The following is a 15,773-nucleotide window of genomic DNA, read 5'->3' on the forward strand; positions in this document are numbered from 1 at the left end:
TTTTTGAATGATCAATAATTTTTATATAAGTGGATCACTATTTGCAGAATATTAAACCAGATATTAATCGTAGTAAAAGAGAAGACCAATAACAATAAATGACTTAATACATATTAACCAATTGCATTACCGTATCAGTTTAAAATTTTGTAAACGAGTATTGCTTTCAACGTGGCAATGACGAACAATTTCTTTTTAATCTTTAAACTGTGTTTATTGTGTGTGTGTGTATGTCCATACACAATATTGAATAAATTTATTAAACACGTTGCATACAAAATTACGTTTGGAAGAAAAGATATATATATATTTATTTATTTTAATTTATTATTCATAAATTTTATTAATGTAATGTGAAATTATTAATTATTTTCTGATTAAAAAAGAAAATATTGTAAAGAGCGTAGCTACGTGTTACTATATATATTTAAAAATTAATTTTTATGGAAGAGGATCTTATGTCTTCTAAGAGTCTATGGTCATGATAGTCATTGGCACGGAATTCTTTAATCTGTTCCTCCATGTGTCAAACTAACCATGTTTAGACGTATTAATCGTCATAGATGTTAATTACAAACTCGAAAAATGGTGTCGATTATTAAAAATCAGTTACTTAAACATTTATCAAGGTATTGAAAATACTATGCTTTACATTATTTTCTACAATCTTCGATATCATGTTAGATAAAATCGTTCCACCCTTGATCTATGATAGAAAAAAAACACATTAATTAGAAATGTTTTACACATTTAAATCAATGTTTATTTATATATTTATTTAGGAATTATACTTTTTGATTATTAATGAAGTATTATATTTATTTTTTAAAAGTCTTTTGGATAATATAAATTTGATTCCTTTTTGTTCAACAATTTTGGACTCATCTGATTTAAATGATTTTATCAATCATTTAAATCTTTTTAAATTTTTCATATATATAGAAAATGATCTATTTTTCTTATGTTTTACAGATTTACTAAAAATCTATCAGCTGATAAAATAAATTTGAGTGCGTTTAAGGGAGAAGGAGAGTTAACTAATTTAGAATTAGATGAAATAGTTCTAACAGATTTATTAGAATTACCATCATGGTTAAGATTAACAAGTGCTTGGTGTAATAAAGTTTCTTTTCGTATACAATGGACCAAGTTAAAAAGCGTTCCTATTTTGTTGGTAATATATATTATTTATACTATTAAAATATATATATAGAGAGAGAGAGAGAGAAAGAGAAATTATGTTTATAAGAATGAAATTTGATAAAAAATTTATCTGACAAAATTTTATTATTAACTTTTTTGTAGAAATTGGATGAAGTTCATATCGAAGTAGAAACATGTGAAGACTTAAGGAATATGTCTTCCAATCAAGGCCTGTCATCTTATGCAGGCCCAACAAAATATTCTCTTATTCATAAAGTGATCGATGGCATTACGGTTAATGTTAATACAGTGTCAGTTACTTTTAAAAGTCCTGCTTTTGTTGCATCTGTACAGGTAACTAAATTTATGTATATAATTTGTATATGTGATAATTATGGAATATAATAATCTTGATTAAAAAATATAGATGAATCGCATTGTCGTTGAATCTAAATCAGCTACATGGCAACGTTGTGACTTAAGAACAACAAGACTAAAAGATCCAGATCGTGGGCTGTTATTGATTTTTAAGGAATTAGAATGGCAGACTGTAAGAATAGAAGCTCAAAGTACTAAAGATACTAATTTGACGCCTCTTCGTTTACTTACTAACCAAGCGAGATGTTTAATTACTATAAAGAAAAGAATATCAGGTGAAATATATTGTGACACGTTTTATTAACGTTTTACAATGCCAATTAAAAATTTTACATAATATAAATAATTATTTTTCATTAGATTGCTTCATCATGGGTTCAAGACTGATACTCATATTAGATGATCTCTTATGGGTTTTAACAGACTCTCAATTAAAAGCAGCATTACATTTCATAGATTCTTTAGGAGGTCTTATAGAAAAAGCAACTATGTTGGAGCGAAAAACAAAAGCAGCTAGAAAGTTAGAGGTGTGTTTCAATATTATTACTTCTCATGAAGTTTCCTTTAAGACATTTTTTCTAATGAATCTAAAGAAATATTTATGTATTTTTCATTTTTCAAGGTTTTACCAGAATATCAAGCACAAATTTCTCAACAAAGTAGAACGAAAAATCAGTTTAATAAGCCAATATCTAAAATATTTTCAAAATATGATGTTGTAGAAACGTCTTATCACTTTTGGCCTCAAAGAATCGATCTTCATTTGTGCGATGATGTTGGTGGTGAGTTAAAGATTATATTATTATATAAGATAGTAATTATTATCTGTAACACATATTAATATCATTTACACAATAGGAGGTAGATCATTACATCCTGATTTGAGGGATGGCGGTGCTCTGCAAATATCTTTAGTTAAGTTCTATATTGATTATTATCCGTATCATCTGGCAATGGCTGATAGAAAAGATTGGGTTAAATATAGAGAAAATGCTACACCTCATAGTCAATGGTTACAACAATCATTGAGTTCTTTTAGAAGTCAATTTATGGATTTGATTGATTCTGGTAGGACACAACATTCTCCATTAACAAGAAGTCAAGGAAATGTTACAGGTTTGAATGCTCAAGTATATTTACGTAATGACAAAATTTATAATATATTCATAATTGTAATATTTATTTTTCAAATGATCTAGGCAGTACTACAAAAGGTTCTGGAGAAAGTTTGGAAAAAAGTAGTCAATCGCAGAGTGCAAATGTGGGATCTCAAGAACAGAAAAAGTTTCAAGGTTCTAGCGGAAATCCAGTGAAAAATTATGTTCTCGAACAGCTTGCTAAATTAATGACAACTTGTATTATCATTAGAATTGATGATTTTACATTGTTCAAAGTTACTACCGCATCACGCAAGCCTGTACCAAAGGAATTTATTACAGGTATTACCATTTTACTTTCTTTCTTCTTTTTTTCAAATATATCAGGCGTTTATTATTTCTTTTCAATATAGAATAAATTAATATAAAGCATTGGATTTTTATATTTTCTTGAAAAACACAAGAGCAAAGTTTTTGTTATTGTAATACAGTTTATACATAATTATGCTCTATGATAATTCTAGTTTTTAGTTTTGAAAGTGCATTATTAATTATTTTATTTGGTAATTGTATAGCTCAAACGAGGAAAAAACGTCTATCAGGTATAATACCAAGTAAATGTTGTGTGCTTGTTTTTTATGTAACATCTGAGTGTTACTCAGAAGGTAGTTTATTACAAAATTAATTTGCTTTTGTAATTACAAAAATATATACATTGACTTAGTCTACAATTTCATAAAATAATTTAATTAAACAATACATTAATATATACGATCATAAATAAATTACATTTATTTCATTACTATGTTCTTTCTAGTTATCATGTCAGAGCCGCTTCATTTCATTAGTAATTTATGCATACAAGAAACATTGAGCAATGAAACATATATTATCAATTTTGTTAGATAAACTATATTTTTACTTGGGATTATTCAGCATGCATAGCATGTTAACTACAAATGAATATTATATATATATATAAAAATACAAACCACACATTTTCTATTTAAATCGATATTTTTGTTTAGGTGATCGAGATAGATTCTGTCTTCCCGAAGATTTAACTATTCTTCATGCAGAATTTACCTACTATTATTATCCTGGAGATATAACTTTTCCATGTAAGAATACGTAAATGTATAAAAATATACTTATTTTTTTATTTTGTTGATTATTAAAATGATTGCAAATATTATATAATTAAATGTAAAAACAAATGTACATACAATTTATATATTTCATTTGTTGCAGTACCACCGCCAAAATTTTATGTGCAAGTAAACCCAATTCAAGTTAACTTCGATATATGCTCCTGCCTTTGGTTTAATTCTTTTCTATTAAATCTGCACCATTCACTAATGAAAAAGAATGAACCATCAAATTTAAAAAATATGATGTATTTTGATGTAAAGATAGAAGCTATTCTTCCAAGGGTAAGTCTTTTATATTTTAATTTATATTCTTTAAAGAATATTTTAATTTCTAATATTTTGCTTTAATAACTACTTTCAGATAGTTTTTGAAAATCAGCAAGATTATCCTAATCAAAAAGATAGACCTAAATCCTTGCATATTCAGACTTCTAGAGCATCGATTACAAATGTTCGATCAGTGGAAAGATCTTCAAGAGCTGACTTAGCACAATGTTTAAATACGTTTCAAATGGGTCAAATGTTTTTTGGAGCTGAATTTCCAAGCAAAGAGAATGATTTTCATGTTGTGACTGATAAATTTTTAGCGCATTGTGCAGGTAATTTTTTTCAAGTTCTTTTTTTATATTCTTTTATATAAAAATTAATTTGTTAATACATTTTTTGTTCTTTTGTGTGCAGGTACAGATAATATTAGATCTGCTCCATCAAATTTTACTAGTAATTCAGTTAACGAATTAATTCGACAATTACATCGTGAATTTTTATGGACAGAAGCGAAAGATGTATGGTGTTGCAATTTAGAGCCAGTTTGGGGTGACTTTTTTGGTGCAAGGGCAGTAGGACAAAATCGTCCAGTTCCATTTTTCGATGCATTTCCTTTAACATTTTGGTGTCATATGAATTTAGAACCAGTAACAGAAACAGAAAACACGTTTACTGCAGATATTCATGGACTTGCATATATAAGCAATTTAGTTAGCGTACAAATAAATCATTATCAATATCTTTTTTTATTAAGATTGTCAGAAGTTTTATCGGAATTGACTACGTATTTAGCTATTGATTCAAATAAGATATTGAATGTCGAATCTGGTGGTTCATTAATAATTGGTGCATTAATACCGCAAATAGAGGTGACATTTGTAATGCCTTCGCATACACCTGGAAAAGAAAATTCCGGTGGAGATTTGGAATCCGTTGTACCTGATTCATCTAGTATAGCAGATGATTTTGCTGGATCATCTTCAGCTTGGCATAATTCTACACAAGTCAGTGCAAAAGTTGATTTTAGTATTAAGAAAATGAACACAAGCAATGATGTTGAAACACCGCAAAGTGAAATATCATCAATGTCAATGGATTTTACACATCCTGTTGTAATAGAACAACCTATTGTTACGTTTAAACAGAATGGTAATCCAGATAAACGTGAACATATTCATACGAATATCGCTCATGAAAAACCTCATACGATTACGGAAGAGGAAGGTTTATCGTTAAAACAAGGAGGTGATGCCATACAAAAACATAACAAACCAGATTTGATATCAAATACACCTTTCATTCAAAATAATTTTAACGTTGGTTTATCTTCCATGAGAAAAGGATTTAGTAATTTAATGACGTCCATTGATTCTGCTTTAAAAGCATCACCTGAGGATGGTAGTAGCGATACTGTATCTATGAGGAGTGATTTAAGCTCGGATAGTGAAAATTATGCATTAATTACTCTTCAAGATCAAGAGAAATCTGATGGAATATTTGCGATTGATAATAGCATTAGAATAACTGCTGTGGAAGAGGCAAGCGAAGTTGTAGAAGAAACACCAGATACGCAAAGTGAAAAATCTGTTGACAGCGTTTGTAAAAGAAAAGATATAGTAAATATTTCTATTTTATCTTATATGTATCTGCATATATAATATTATTGTTTATTACATCATTATATATGTATTTTATTTATAGATATCTGTTACTACATTTAAATTATCCAAAGTAGAATTTATTACACAATCTTCCGGTTACTCTTCAACGATAAAAGTTCAAGTATCTAATGTAAAAAATGACGAATGTCCATCTATACCATGGGACGAATTTCAGGTAAGATACACATATCATTTTAATTTAAACAATATACGCATTTATCTCTGATTATGCACAAGAATGTATGTTTTCAATTGAGTGGGTATAAGCATAAGTACATAATTTTAACATTTTCTCTAGTCAAAGCTTAAACACTTTTTTCAACTTTTACGAACATATTTTTGGGATAATATTATTTTGTTTTTTTTTTTTTTTAATATACATGTATTTCTTTGTGATTGTGATCTATTTATTTTTCATAGCGAATTTACTAATATAATTAACATTTATATTTCGAATATTTTATTCGTTAATAAGAATTACGTATGATAATAATTCTATATGAATTAAAGTGATATAAGAAACAATGCATTTGCGTAGATCCATATGCAATGTTTAGTTAATGTGTGCCATACACACTATTATGTCTTATATTATTATATAAACTCATGTATTTAAATACATATTGATATAAATTTTGTCTTTTAACTTTTTTGCATGCATCTCTCCTTCGCGTCTCTCCTTCTCTTGTGAATGTTTTTAATGTGGCACTTGTGGCAGGTCAAGAGAAAGGTATTGGCAGAATATTCTCATACATATTTTAAATATTTAAAAATGCATGTTAATTTTTTTATAAAAATATATGGTAGTATGAATTTGAATTTTTGTATTCTTAACTTATAAATTCATTTTAAGAAGTTGAAAATATATATGAATTGTAATTAGGTATTAAATTAATTAGACAAAAAAGTTTGAATGTTTAATATGCTTGTGTGCTGAAATAAATGTAGATTATTTACATAATATGTAATTTCAATCAATGTATATGGATAAGAAATTTTCAAGTAAAATAGTCTTTATTACATAATTAATTATTTACATTGCTGCTTTATTTTTAAATAAAAGCACGTTTATCTTTCTCATATTGTTTAATTTATGATTTACAAAATTACATTCTGTTCTATCTCAGCTATATGCTTTAATGCGATAATAATATGTTTGTGCTAATCGATGTAAGCTTATGTGTTACTATGCTTGAAGAGATGTGCTCTCTCTCTCTCTCTTATTTGAACTCTTTAAATTATTAATTGATTTATTTTATGATAATGTAGCCAATTTATTATTAGGATTATATAAGAAAGGAAAAGTCAGTGTTTGTAAACAAAAAGTACTCATTGCACCAATCTGATTTATTATATTTTATTTACTAGACTAAATTCAGCTCTCGATCAAGAGGTTGGACTGAACTACCATCAGATTCGGATTGTAGAACGTGCATCAAACTACGCTTAGACCATGACTTAAAAAATAAAGAAGATTCATTGAAACTGTTCCAAGCTTCTCAGAGTATTAAAAGTACTAATAATTCATTGGAAGATAATAAAATAATCAAAGAGCAGGCCAATAATATTAATCTATTAGACAAGCAGAGCATCATGGATTTATTTGAAGATAAATTGGAAATTAATGTAACTGATGTAGCTATGACACTGTCCATGAGCTCTGTTACAGGTTTAGCGGATTTAGCAGAGGATGAAATTATACCTAAACCTATTCCAATGCAGGTAATTTAATAAATTTTATTAATTATTAAAATTATTTTTATATTCAAAGATATTATATAAATGATTATATTTATTTTAGGTATATCTGGAAAGAATATTTCTTCATTTGAATGAAGATCGGCCTCCAAACAATATAACGTCACCAGGTCCAATTCCCATACAATTAAATATATCAAAACTTAGAATAGGAAGGGATTTAAGTGGTGCCTTTAATATTGAACCAATTGGTAAGTTAAAAAAACATAAACTAATGCATAGAATAAGTTTTTACTGCCACTTGCAATCTATCGCATATATAATTTTTATGTTGTTATAATATTGACATTATTTCATATTTAGTTTATCATTCATCAGTATAATATAATGTATATACCCCAGTGAACTTTGTAAATAAATAATATATGCTTAATTAAATATAATGTTATTTTTATGTAGGTTTATATATTATATGCAAGTGGCAGGATTTTGTTTTCAAAAAATTGATATTATATATTGCGTAATTGTCCAGTGCACTCAGAAGGCCTTTCGAATGTGAGCATTGGTATAACACAATTAGAAAATCAGCTTTAGTTTTTGTTGCTTATTTCAGCACAGCTTAGGCTAGTTTTTTATATATCTGTATATCTAGTCATAATATATGAAAATATATATTAATAGGTTTGCACTGTTAGCAAGCATGTTTTCAAGTAAAATAAAAATATATATATCAATCAATATTTATTTTAAATCTGAACTCAATAAACGCTTCTTTGAAATATTATTACAAAATAAATATAAATAATAACATATATTACTTGATTATAATTATATTATTTTTTAAATATTTTTATCTCTTTTATTTTTAATATATATAATTGTTATAAACTAACATTTTGTCATTTTTTAAAACATGCAAGCATGAATTAAAATTAAACAAGATTAGCTTGTGATAGTATTTTATCTGATTTTTATTTTATTTATTCAGCTAGCATGATAGAACGAGCTAGACAACAATTATATTGTAAGAACATCAAAAGAAATTTAATTTTTTACCTCATGATAATATGACACATGATGTCTATGTATTAAAAAATTTATTTTTCTTTTTTTTTACGAACACATTATTATTCGATGATAAAAAATATATGAATATATTAAAAATAACATTTCTCATTTTTACAGTAACTATATTGGATAAGAATAATTCCCATAAATTAAATCCAAGTGGTAACAATCAAATTTCTAAAGACGAAGAGCGTGAAATAGAATTGAATTCTTTAAGACAAACAAGTAAACAACTGAAATCTGATAACGAAGAGCTCAAACGACGTCTTGGAACTTTAGAAAAACTTTCGGAAGAAAATGCAAAATTATTACGTATAAAGGATGAATCAGATATGATTAAAACTCATTACAATTCTGCGCAAGAGAATATCGCACTACTTATTAAAGAAAAACAAGTATTACGAGAAACAATAACGGAGCTTCAAAATCAAATTATGGGTAATGGACCAGGAGGTAGTAATAGAACATCATGGTCTATTAAGAGATAGCATACTGGCTGTTTTAATTGTTCTAAATGTTGCAGTTCTGGTAAATCATGAGTTTTATTATTATATTCGAGATATATATATATCTCTTTATTTTTTTTTATAATGTGAGAAATGCATATAGTGATTTTCAAAAATAGTTTGTAGGTCTTTGTTATATATATATTATATTTTTTTATTTTATATTAAACAAAAAAGAGAAAAAAAAGACAAACAAACAAACAGGAAGAGTACATGAACTTTTATATTTTTAGTTCCTCAAAAGGCTATAATCTCCTATTGATTGCAATCAGAGCCATAAACAGATCTGTGTTTGTCCCAGATTATGATGATAGGAATGTTTCTTCCAGAATGTGGCTTTACTTGTAACTATAATTATTGTAATTGTACTATATTTATCTGCCATATATAATGCTAGTAACTGCCGTTTATTTTAAATGCAGGATGATAAAATGAGGCAGTAAGTATATATATATGTCTAATCATATATGAAATGTCATATTTGCTTTTATACAAAAAGGGGAAAGTGATCGTAATAATTAATGTCTCTTTGGCATTTTTATTAAATGAAAAGATAATGGAAGATATCTATATATATGTATACGTAATGTGAATATATTTTATGTTTATAGATATAATCAAATATACGTTTCATAGTAAAATTATTATTTACAAGGAATTGTAATTAAACAAAAGTATTGTAAGGTTTATTGAATGATTATATATCCTTGCAATTTTGGTTTAAATTAACTGAATAGTAAATATTTTTTTTGATATTATATATCGTTTGTTTATATTTTACTTTTTTTTTTATACAACAATAGTAACATTTTCTCTAGTGCAATATAGTTGGTATAGATAAAATTTTATTGTAATTTATAAATGTACTATATTAAATTGATATAAATATTGTATTTCATTTAGATTAGAAATATATCTTTTCTTTTTTATAATATTTAAATTAATATGCATCAAGCAATGAAAACTAAAGATAATATCTTAAAATACGATAATTCCAGATGCCCAAAAGACTGTTTAATATTTACAAAATTTTCTATATTACTTCTTATTCTATTTAAAAAATATTAGATGAGGATAAATATAAGTTATATTTCTAAGGTTCGTAATATCCAGTTTAAAATGTTACTTTTTAATGTTTCGTAGATGTGTTATATGCGTATCTGTAATAAAGTAGTAAACTGTGTTCAACTATAGAAATGTTAATATATGTATATACATATGTTTTGGGATTTTTGTTAGTTTTTATTTGTGTTTTTATGCAAGTTTTGAAATAGATTGCTGGTCAATCCCTGATAAGAAAGTAATAATATATTTTTCTAGCGAAGCAGTAATAAGAAAAGTAGTTGGAAAACATTTTATTTCATACATAAATACAAATTTTCTTTGTCTTTCTTTAAGCTATTAAAATAAATCTATATTATGTATATGCATAAAATACAGAAAAAATTTATAATTTAGAAATGTTTTTTTATTTTTAATTATATGTATGTATATACATATATATACATATATTTCAAAGTACATATCAACTATTACAAAATTCATTTATTTCAAATGTTTAACATGCTTAGTACATTGAAATCATAAATATTTTATGTAATTTGCAACATAAATGTTGTAACACCATATTAAGAAAGATACGAAAATAAAATACACTTTTAGATTTGATTTTTAAAATTATGATTGTTTGCAAATAATGTCATTAATAATTGTATATATCATATTAAAAGAAAAATGTAAATGTACTTTTAAATTCAGTTTTACGAGTTAGGTTTTACTATGCAATTACGTTATAAGAAAAATAATTAGAAATGTGTGTGTATATTTATGCTTAAAATTGCATATACATAAATTTACACACTTGGAAATCTTCTACTATTTCGACCTATATTTTAATGTATACATAACATGTACAATAATACAAAATAGTCAGAGAGTGGTATAGTGATTTATATAGTAATTTATATACATATAAAAATTAATCTATAATATAGATTATTGTGAGTGCAATATGAAATCAGTCCATTGGGAATGCTTGGAAATACTTATAATTTGATAAATGTAATAATAATATTCTGTAATAACTGTTTTCCTTTCGTTATATATAGTATATTCGATGTGATACAATTGTACCTATATAATTTCATTAATATTTTTAACGAATTATTTTATATTAACTATACTATACAAAAATGATTTCTTCCATATGATTTGATAATGAATTTTAATTAATATTCATATAGTTTAATAATTCTGAGCATTCAGTCTGCGTAATATCGTTTTGACAATATTTTTTACTGTAGTAAGAGGTCTAATAATTTTTGAAATTTATTCAATACGTATTATCAGAGTTAGTGAACGCATAGTTTTAATTTTATATTTTTAGAATTATTATATTCATGCCTTATCCATCTCATTGACTGTTATTTATTTCGAATAATATTATAATCGGAATGATTATATTGCCCATTTTAAAATAGTGATGAGACATTGATGAGGGAAAAAGTCGATACTGTTTTTAAATATGATTGTACATTCAAATGATTACATCAATGAAGGAATCTTAGATTAATTTGTAATAATTGATTAGAACATTCAATGTGCTTAGATATTGTACATACAGTCATTAATCTATTTTATGCTACAGAAATTGAATTAGAAAGGTTGTATACTAGCGAGTGATTGTTTATTGTTTATAGTTGTTTCAGAGCCATAGTAAAGTAGCCATCCTAAATAATATATATATACATATATATAAATATGTATGTATGTATGAATATCTAATTTACATAGTATATCTTTAAATAAAAGTATGTTTCGTAAATTGATATCTTGCATTAGTTTAAAAATATGTTAATGCAAAATAATGTCAAGATATCTACAGCCATAATTTACGAAATGTATTGTTTTACACAAATTTGAAAACAAAAAAAATATATATATATATATATATATAATAACTAACTTAAGATAATTTCAATGAAAATATTAATCAAATTCCAAGAGTATGTTACGTGGTATCAATTCATGCGCCAAAATAGAATAATACATGGCTTTGTTTAGACCGCTATTATTATCATCAAATAATATTATTATGTTATTACTTTTTTGTAGGGTAAAAAGTGGAATTACTTTCGCATAAACAAAAAAGAAAAAACAAAAAATAATGTATATTATTATCAGTCCTAAAATAGTGTAAGGTAATATATATTTACTTAACGTTCAAAGTGGTTTGTGTCAAATGGTTTTTACGAAGCTTTCATATTCACACTGCTTTTGTTATATTTGTGTACTTTAATGCACTTAAGAATCACTTGGTTATTATGACATAATATATATTTAAGAAAAGGGACATTTTTAAAGTGACGATAATGTAAAGTTGTTTGAAGTTTTAAAGGCATAATAAAGAGAATAAAAAAATAATAAAAAAAAAATAAAAAATAATAATAATACAAATAAAACCAAGAAACTACTGACAATGAAATGTCGATAATACTATAACCTACACTTTCCTATTAAAAATATATCAAATAAACGTAGAGTTTATTAAAATAATGTATAACATATTGTGATTCTTTATAAAACGTAATGATTTTATAGAAATTTTCATGAAAACGTATTTGATTTACCCGCCAAAACAGATCGGACATGTCGAGTAAGTTCGGAACTATTCGTTGCGCGCATCCATCAGCGCCCAGGCGACAGAGTTGTACGGTCGAAATTGACTACCCGAATCGGTGTGTGTGATTTGTGTGTCGGTTACAGCAAGGAGGCAAAAAAGAACTCACGAGGAGTATTATAAGCAACGTAAGTATTAGAATAGCTTTGTAAACATTTAGAAAAAAGATAAATATAAGTATGAAAAACATCAACGACTATCGAAACTGTTAAATTCAAATCTAACCCCAGTAAGATTACAACTGCTGTATGTTCAGCACGAAAGCACAGAAGTTTGAGAATCATGTTTCGTACTAAATGGTAACATTATTGTATCCGATATCTTTTAAATTTTAATTTTGATTCCTTTATTTGGTTATTCATTAGCAGACAGAAGTTATAACGATTTGATTTTGATTTGTTTTCTAGCAAAGAACACGATCACTCATCGTTTTATCGGTTCTTGCAAATGGAGCACAGTCATAAGAACACTGATTGCTACTTTTTCTATTATTCTACATGCAAAAAGGTAAGTTCACTTTTTCATCCCTTTTAAACTAATAATTATCATATTTCATAGTATCATAGTTAAAAAAGAGTACTTTTTCGATTGTTCTCCCATATTGCTTAACTTTCGTAAACCTCGCAAGGTTAGGTCGGCCATGTTGAAGCCATATTGTGTGATACTTCCCTTTCGCAAAATTCCTCTTCTTTTATATTTTTTTTTATTTATTCGATATTTAAACCAAGTATACTGTTTTTCATTCGTTTATTGTAAGATCAATAGTTAAAATGTAGCGTAAAACATGATCGATTGCGATCGTTGCACTGTACTTATTTCACGAATTATCAAGTATATTTAAATGTTGAACTATTTTATTGTTCAATTAAGAGTAGATGAAGTATAATAATAATAACAATAATAATATTATTAATGATGATAATAATAATAATAATAATAATATTTACAGGAATATAGGATTTTTATAACATTTCAGATATTTAATAATTAACAATATTTTTTCTTAATGTAATATAATTGTCAGGTATTGGTAAACTGTTAATTAATACAATGATAATCATCATACAATAAACAAGAAATAGCTAGATTATCATTTTGCTTTCAGTATATAATTTTTGAGTACTGTAAGCATTTATAAATGTATATATATATATATATATATATATATATCATATATATACGTATATACTTTATATATATATATATATAAAGGATTATAAATAAGAGATATATAAATTGTATTATTGTTCATGAAATATTTAGCTATTTCATTTATTTTATATTATCTTGTATTTCACAGGGTGATCTCTGTCCATTTCGACATGAACCATCTGCTTTGGGTTGCGAAACAATGTGCTCCTATTGGCAGCAGGGGAATTGCCTTAACGAGCATTGTAGCTTTAGGCATATGGAATTGAAAGTAAGCATGTATTATTTTAAAATTTCCATTGGTTCATTAAGTAGTAATTGTTATTCTTCTAGTACTTTTTTACCCTGTATAGAATATTATTAATTTGTTTGCTTGATATTTAGAAAAACCGCAAATCAATTCCATGCTATTGGGAGACACAACCTAGTGGATGCAGGAAACCGCATTGTCCCTTCCTTCACAAGAATGTCCGAGCTATATATGATCCGATTAATCCAGTCAAAGCAACTGAAGTGACGTCAAAACCCATTAATCAGGATTGGGTGAATCGTCAAGGTGAGTTTAATGTCTTGGAAATATTGGTGATACTTATTATCTTTATAGGTTATTAATGTAGGTTAAGTTTAATTGTATTAACTTTTACAGATGATGCAAAGTACGACACAAGCAGTGCAGAATCAGATCAAGGTAGGGGAAGCAGTGAAGCTGGCAGTTTCATTGGTAGTCCAGCCGTCGATCCTCTTATCGTCAAATTTGGAGAAGGTATGAGGCTTTACTAGCCCCCCCGTCCATCTTTCAATGTACATTATCTTACACCAGGTACTCTCTCCCTTCCATCCAGCCTGCAGACAAATTTGAATCTCCCAAACGCGCTCAGCATTCCAAACAATCTGACAATCCCGAACAACGTTCCTAATAGTCTTGGCATTCCTAGTAACATCACTGTTACAAATAATCTGAATGTACAACAGCCATCGGTACAGAATTCGCAGCCTTCTCCTTGTCATCACGCGTTAACTTATCCACATCAACCAAATTTACATTCTCATTCTCCTGGTCAATCTTTATCCCCTCTACAAAACCAACAAAATTCTTCGCTTCTTCAACAAACGTCGTTTTCACCAATACATACGCAGCAAACTCCTCAGCCTCAAACATCAAGATTCCCCTTTCCATTTGTCGGTATTACATCATATAGAAGGTTTTAAAAGCTGTTAAAGTGTATAGATAACAGCATTATGGGTCGGTTTTCTTACTCATTGGTTTAACAGCAAAATAATATTTTCTCTAATCATATAACAAATTATATCCATTATCAGATATTTGTGTTTTTCATTTATGAATTAATTCATATATATATCAACACACACGTATACACACACACGGAGATGGAAAACGAAATAATATTAATAATAATAATAATAATAATAATAACAATAAAAATAAAAGTAATAAATAATAAATAATAAATATTAATAACGAGAAAATATTTTTTTGCTACCAATGATCGATATTAATAATAATAAGTATATTCGTTTTTTCGTGGCAAAAGATAAGAAAGAATTTTGTGTCAATTCTATATGATAATTTTTCTCATTAAGATATTATAATCAAACTAATTGACATAGAAAAACAACAATTCTGACAATTCTATCGAATTATTGATTTTTGACAAATTCTGTAAAAGCAATAGCACTTTTCTGAGAGAAAGTACAACGTTCGTAAAAGAATCGTATTGTATCGCATTAGGGCAAGCGTTCAAAGTATTTGGCGGATGTCATAGCATCAGAGTTGATGCCAATTGACGATGCCAACTCTTTGTAAACGTTTCTTAACGTATGTTTTTCATTTTGCTTTTCAATAATAAAGACCAGATTGCGCAAATTTATATTAGTACAATTAATAATAAATAATTAATAATATTAATAATAATTTTAATAATAATATAATAATAATAATAAAAATATTAATAATA

The 15,773-nt window shown here is 26.5% G+C and overlaps 2 protein-coding genes across 8 annotated transcripts in view; both read left to right on the forward strand.

Moving 5' to 3' along the window:
- The first annotated feature begins 390 nt into the window (after positions 1 to 390).
- Positions 391 to 9,544, forward strand: LOC106788186 (UHRF1-binding protein 1). 7 transcript variants are annotated; one of them, XR_001381871.1, is made up of 19 exons: positions 391 to 629; positions 973 to 1,174; positions 1,306 to 1,497; positions 1,571 to 1,796; positions 1,882 to 2,048; positions 2,144 to 2,303; positions 2,380 to 2,637; positions 2,721 to 2,960; positions 3,194 to 3,220; positions 3,647 to 3,739; positions 3,870 to 4,051; positions 4,131 to 4,368; positions 4,451 to 5,652; positions 5,738 to 5,872; positions 6,416 to 6,427; positions 7,066 to 7,419; positions 7,499 to 7,646; positions 8,581 to 9,313; positions 9,392 to 9,544. XR_001381871.1 is itself a non-coding variant. In XM_014751214.1 (19 exons), exons 1-18 carry the CDS (start codon positions 586 to 588, stop codon positions 8,949 to 8,951), a joined length of 4,251 nt encoding a protein of 1,416 aa, XP_014606700.1. In that variant the 5' UTR covers positions 391 to 585; the 3' UTR covers positions 8,952 to 8,991; positions 9,203 to 9,544. The 7 variants fall into 7 exon arrangements, 6 of the variants coding, with proteins under 6 accessions (XP_014606700.1, XP_014606703.1, XP_014606699.1 ...); XM_014751214.1 differs by having other exon boundaries at positions 8,581 to 8,991; positions 9,203 to 9,544; XM_014751217.1 differs by lacking the exon at positions 9,392 to 9,544 and adding an exon at positions 7,928 to 7,950 and having other exon boundaries at positions 8,581 to 8,800.
- Positions 9,545 to 12,650: 3,106 nt separating this feature from the next.
- The window catches only part of LOC106788167 (metabotropic glutamate receptor-like protein R), a 16,523-nt gene continuing 13,400 nt past the window's right edge, over positions 12,651 to 15,773 (forward strand). Inside the window, exons 1-5 of the mRNA XM_014751186.1 lie at positions 12,651 to 12,776; positions 13,056 to 13,155; positions 13,949 to 14,068; positions 14,182 to 14,353; positions 14,444 to 14,560. Coding sequence (XP_014606672.1) covers positions 13,096 to 13,155; positions 13,949 to 14,068; positions 14,182 to 14,353; positions 14,444 to 14,560 — 469 coding nt within the window. The 5' untranslated portion in view covers positions 12,651 to 12,776; positions 13,056 to 13,095. The remainder of the gene's footprint in view (positions 12,777 to 13,055; positions 13,156 to 13,948; positions 14,069 to 14,181; positions 14,354 to 14,443; positions 14,561 to 15,773) is intronic.

Source organism: Polistes canadensis, unplaced genomic scaffold (assembly GCF_001313835.1).
Source record: "Polistes canadensis isolate GaletaPanama2010 unplaced genomic scaffold, ASM131383v1 scaffold_128, whole genome shotgun sequence".
NCBI classification, from domain to species: Eukaryota; Metazoa; Arthropoda; class Insecta; order Hymenoptera; family Vespidae; genus Polistes; species Polistes canadensis.

Excerpts from the sequence above, each read along its gene's own strand:
- LOC106788186 (XM_014751213.1), top strand. The coding sequence starts at position 586 with ATGGTGTCGATTATTAAAAATCAGTTACTTAAACATTTATCAAG. Across the intron at positions 2,638-2,720 it reads AAGTCAAGGAAATGTTACAG|GCAGTACTACAAAAGGTTCT; the intron begins GTTTGAATGCTC and ends CAAATGATCTAG. Across the intron at positions 7,420-7,498 it reads CTAAACCTATTCCAATGCAG|GTATATCTGGAAAGAATATT; the intron begins GTAATTTAATAA and ends TATTTATTTTAG.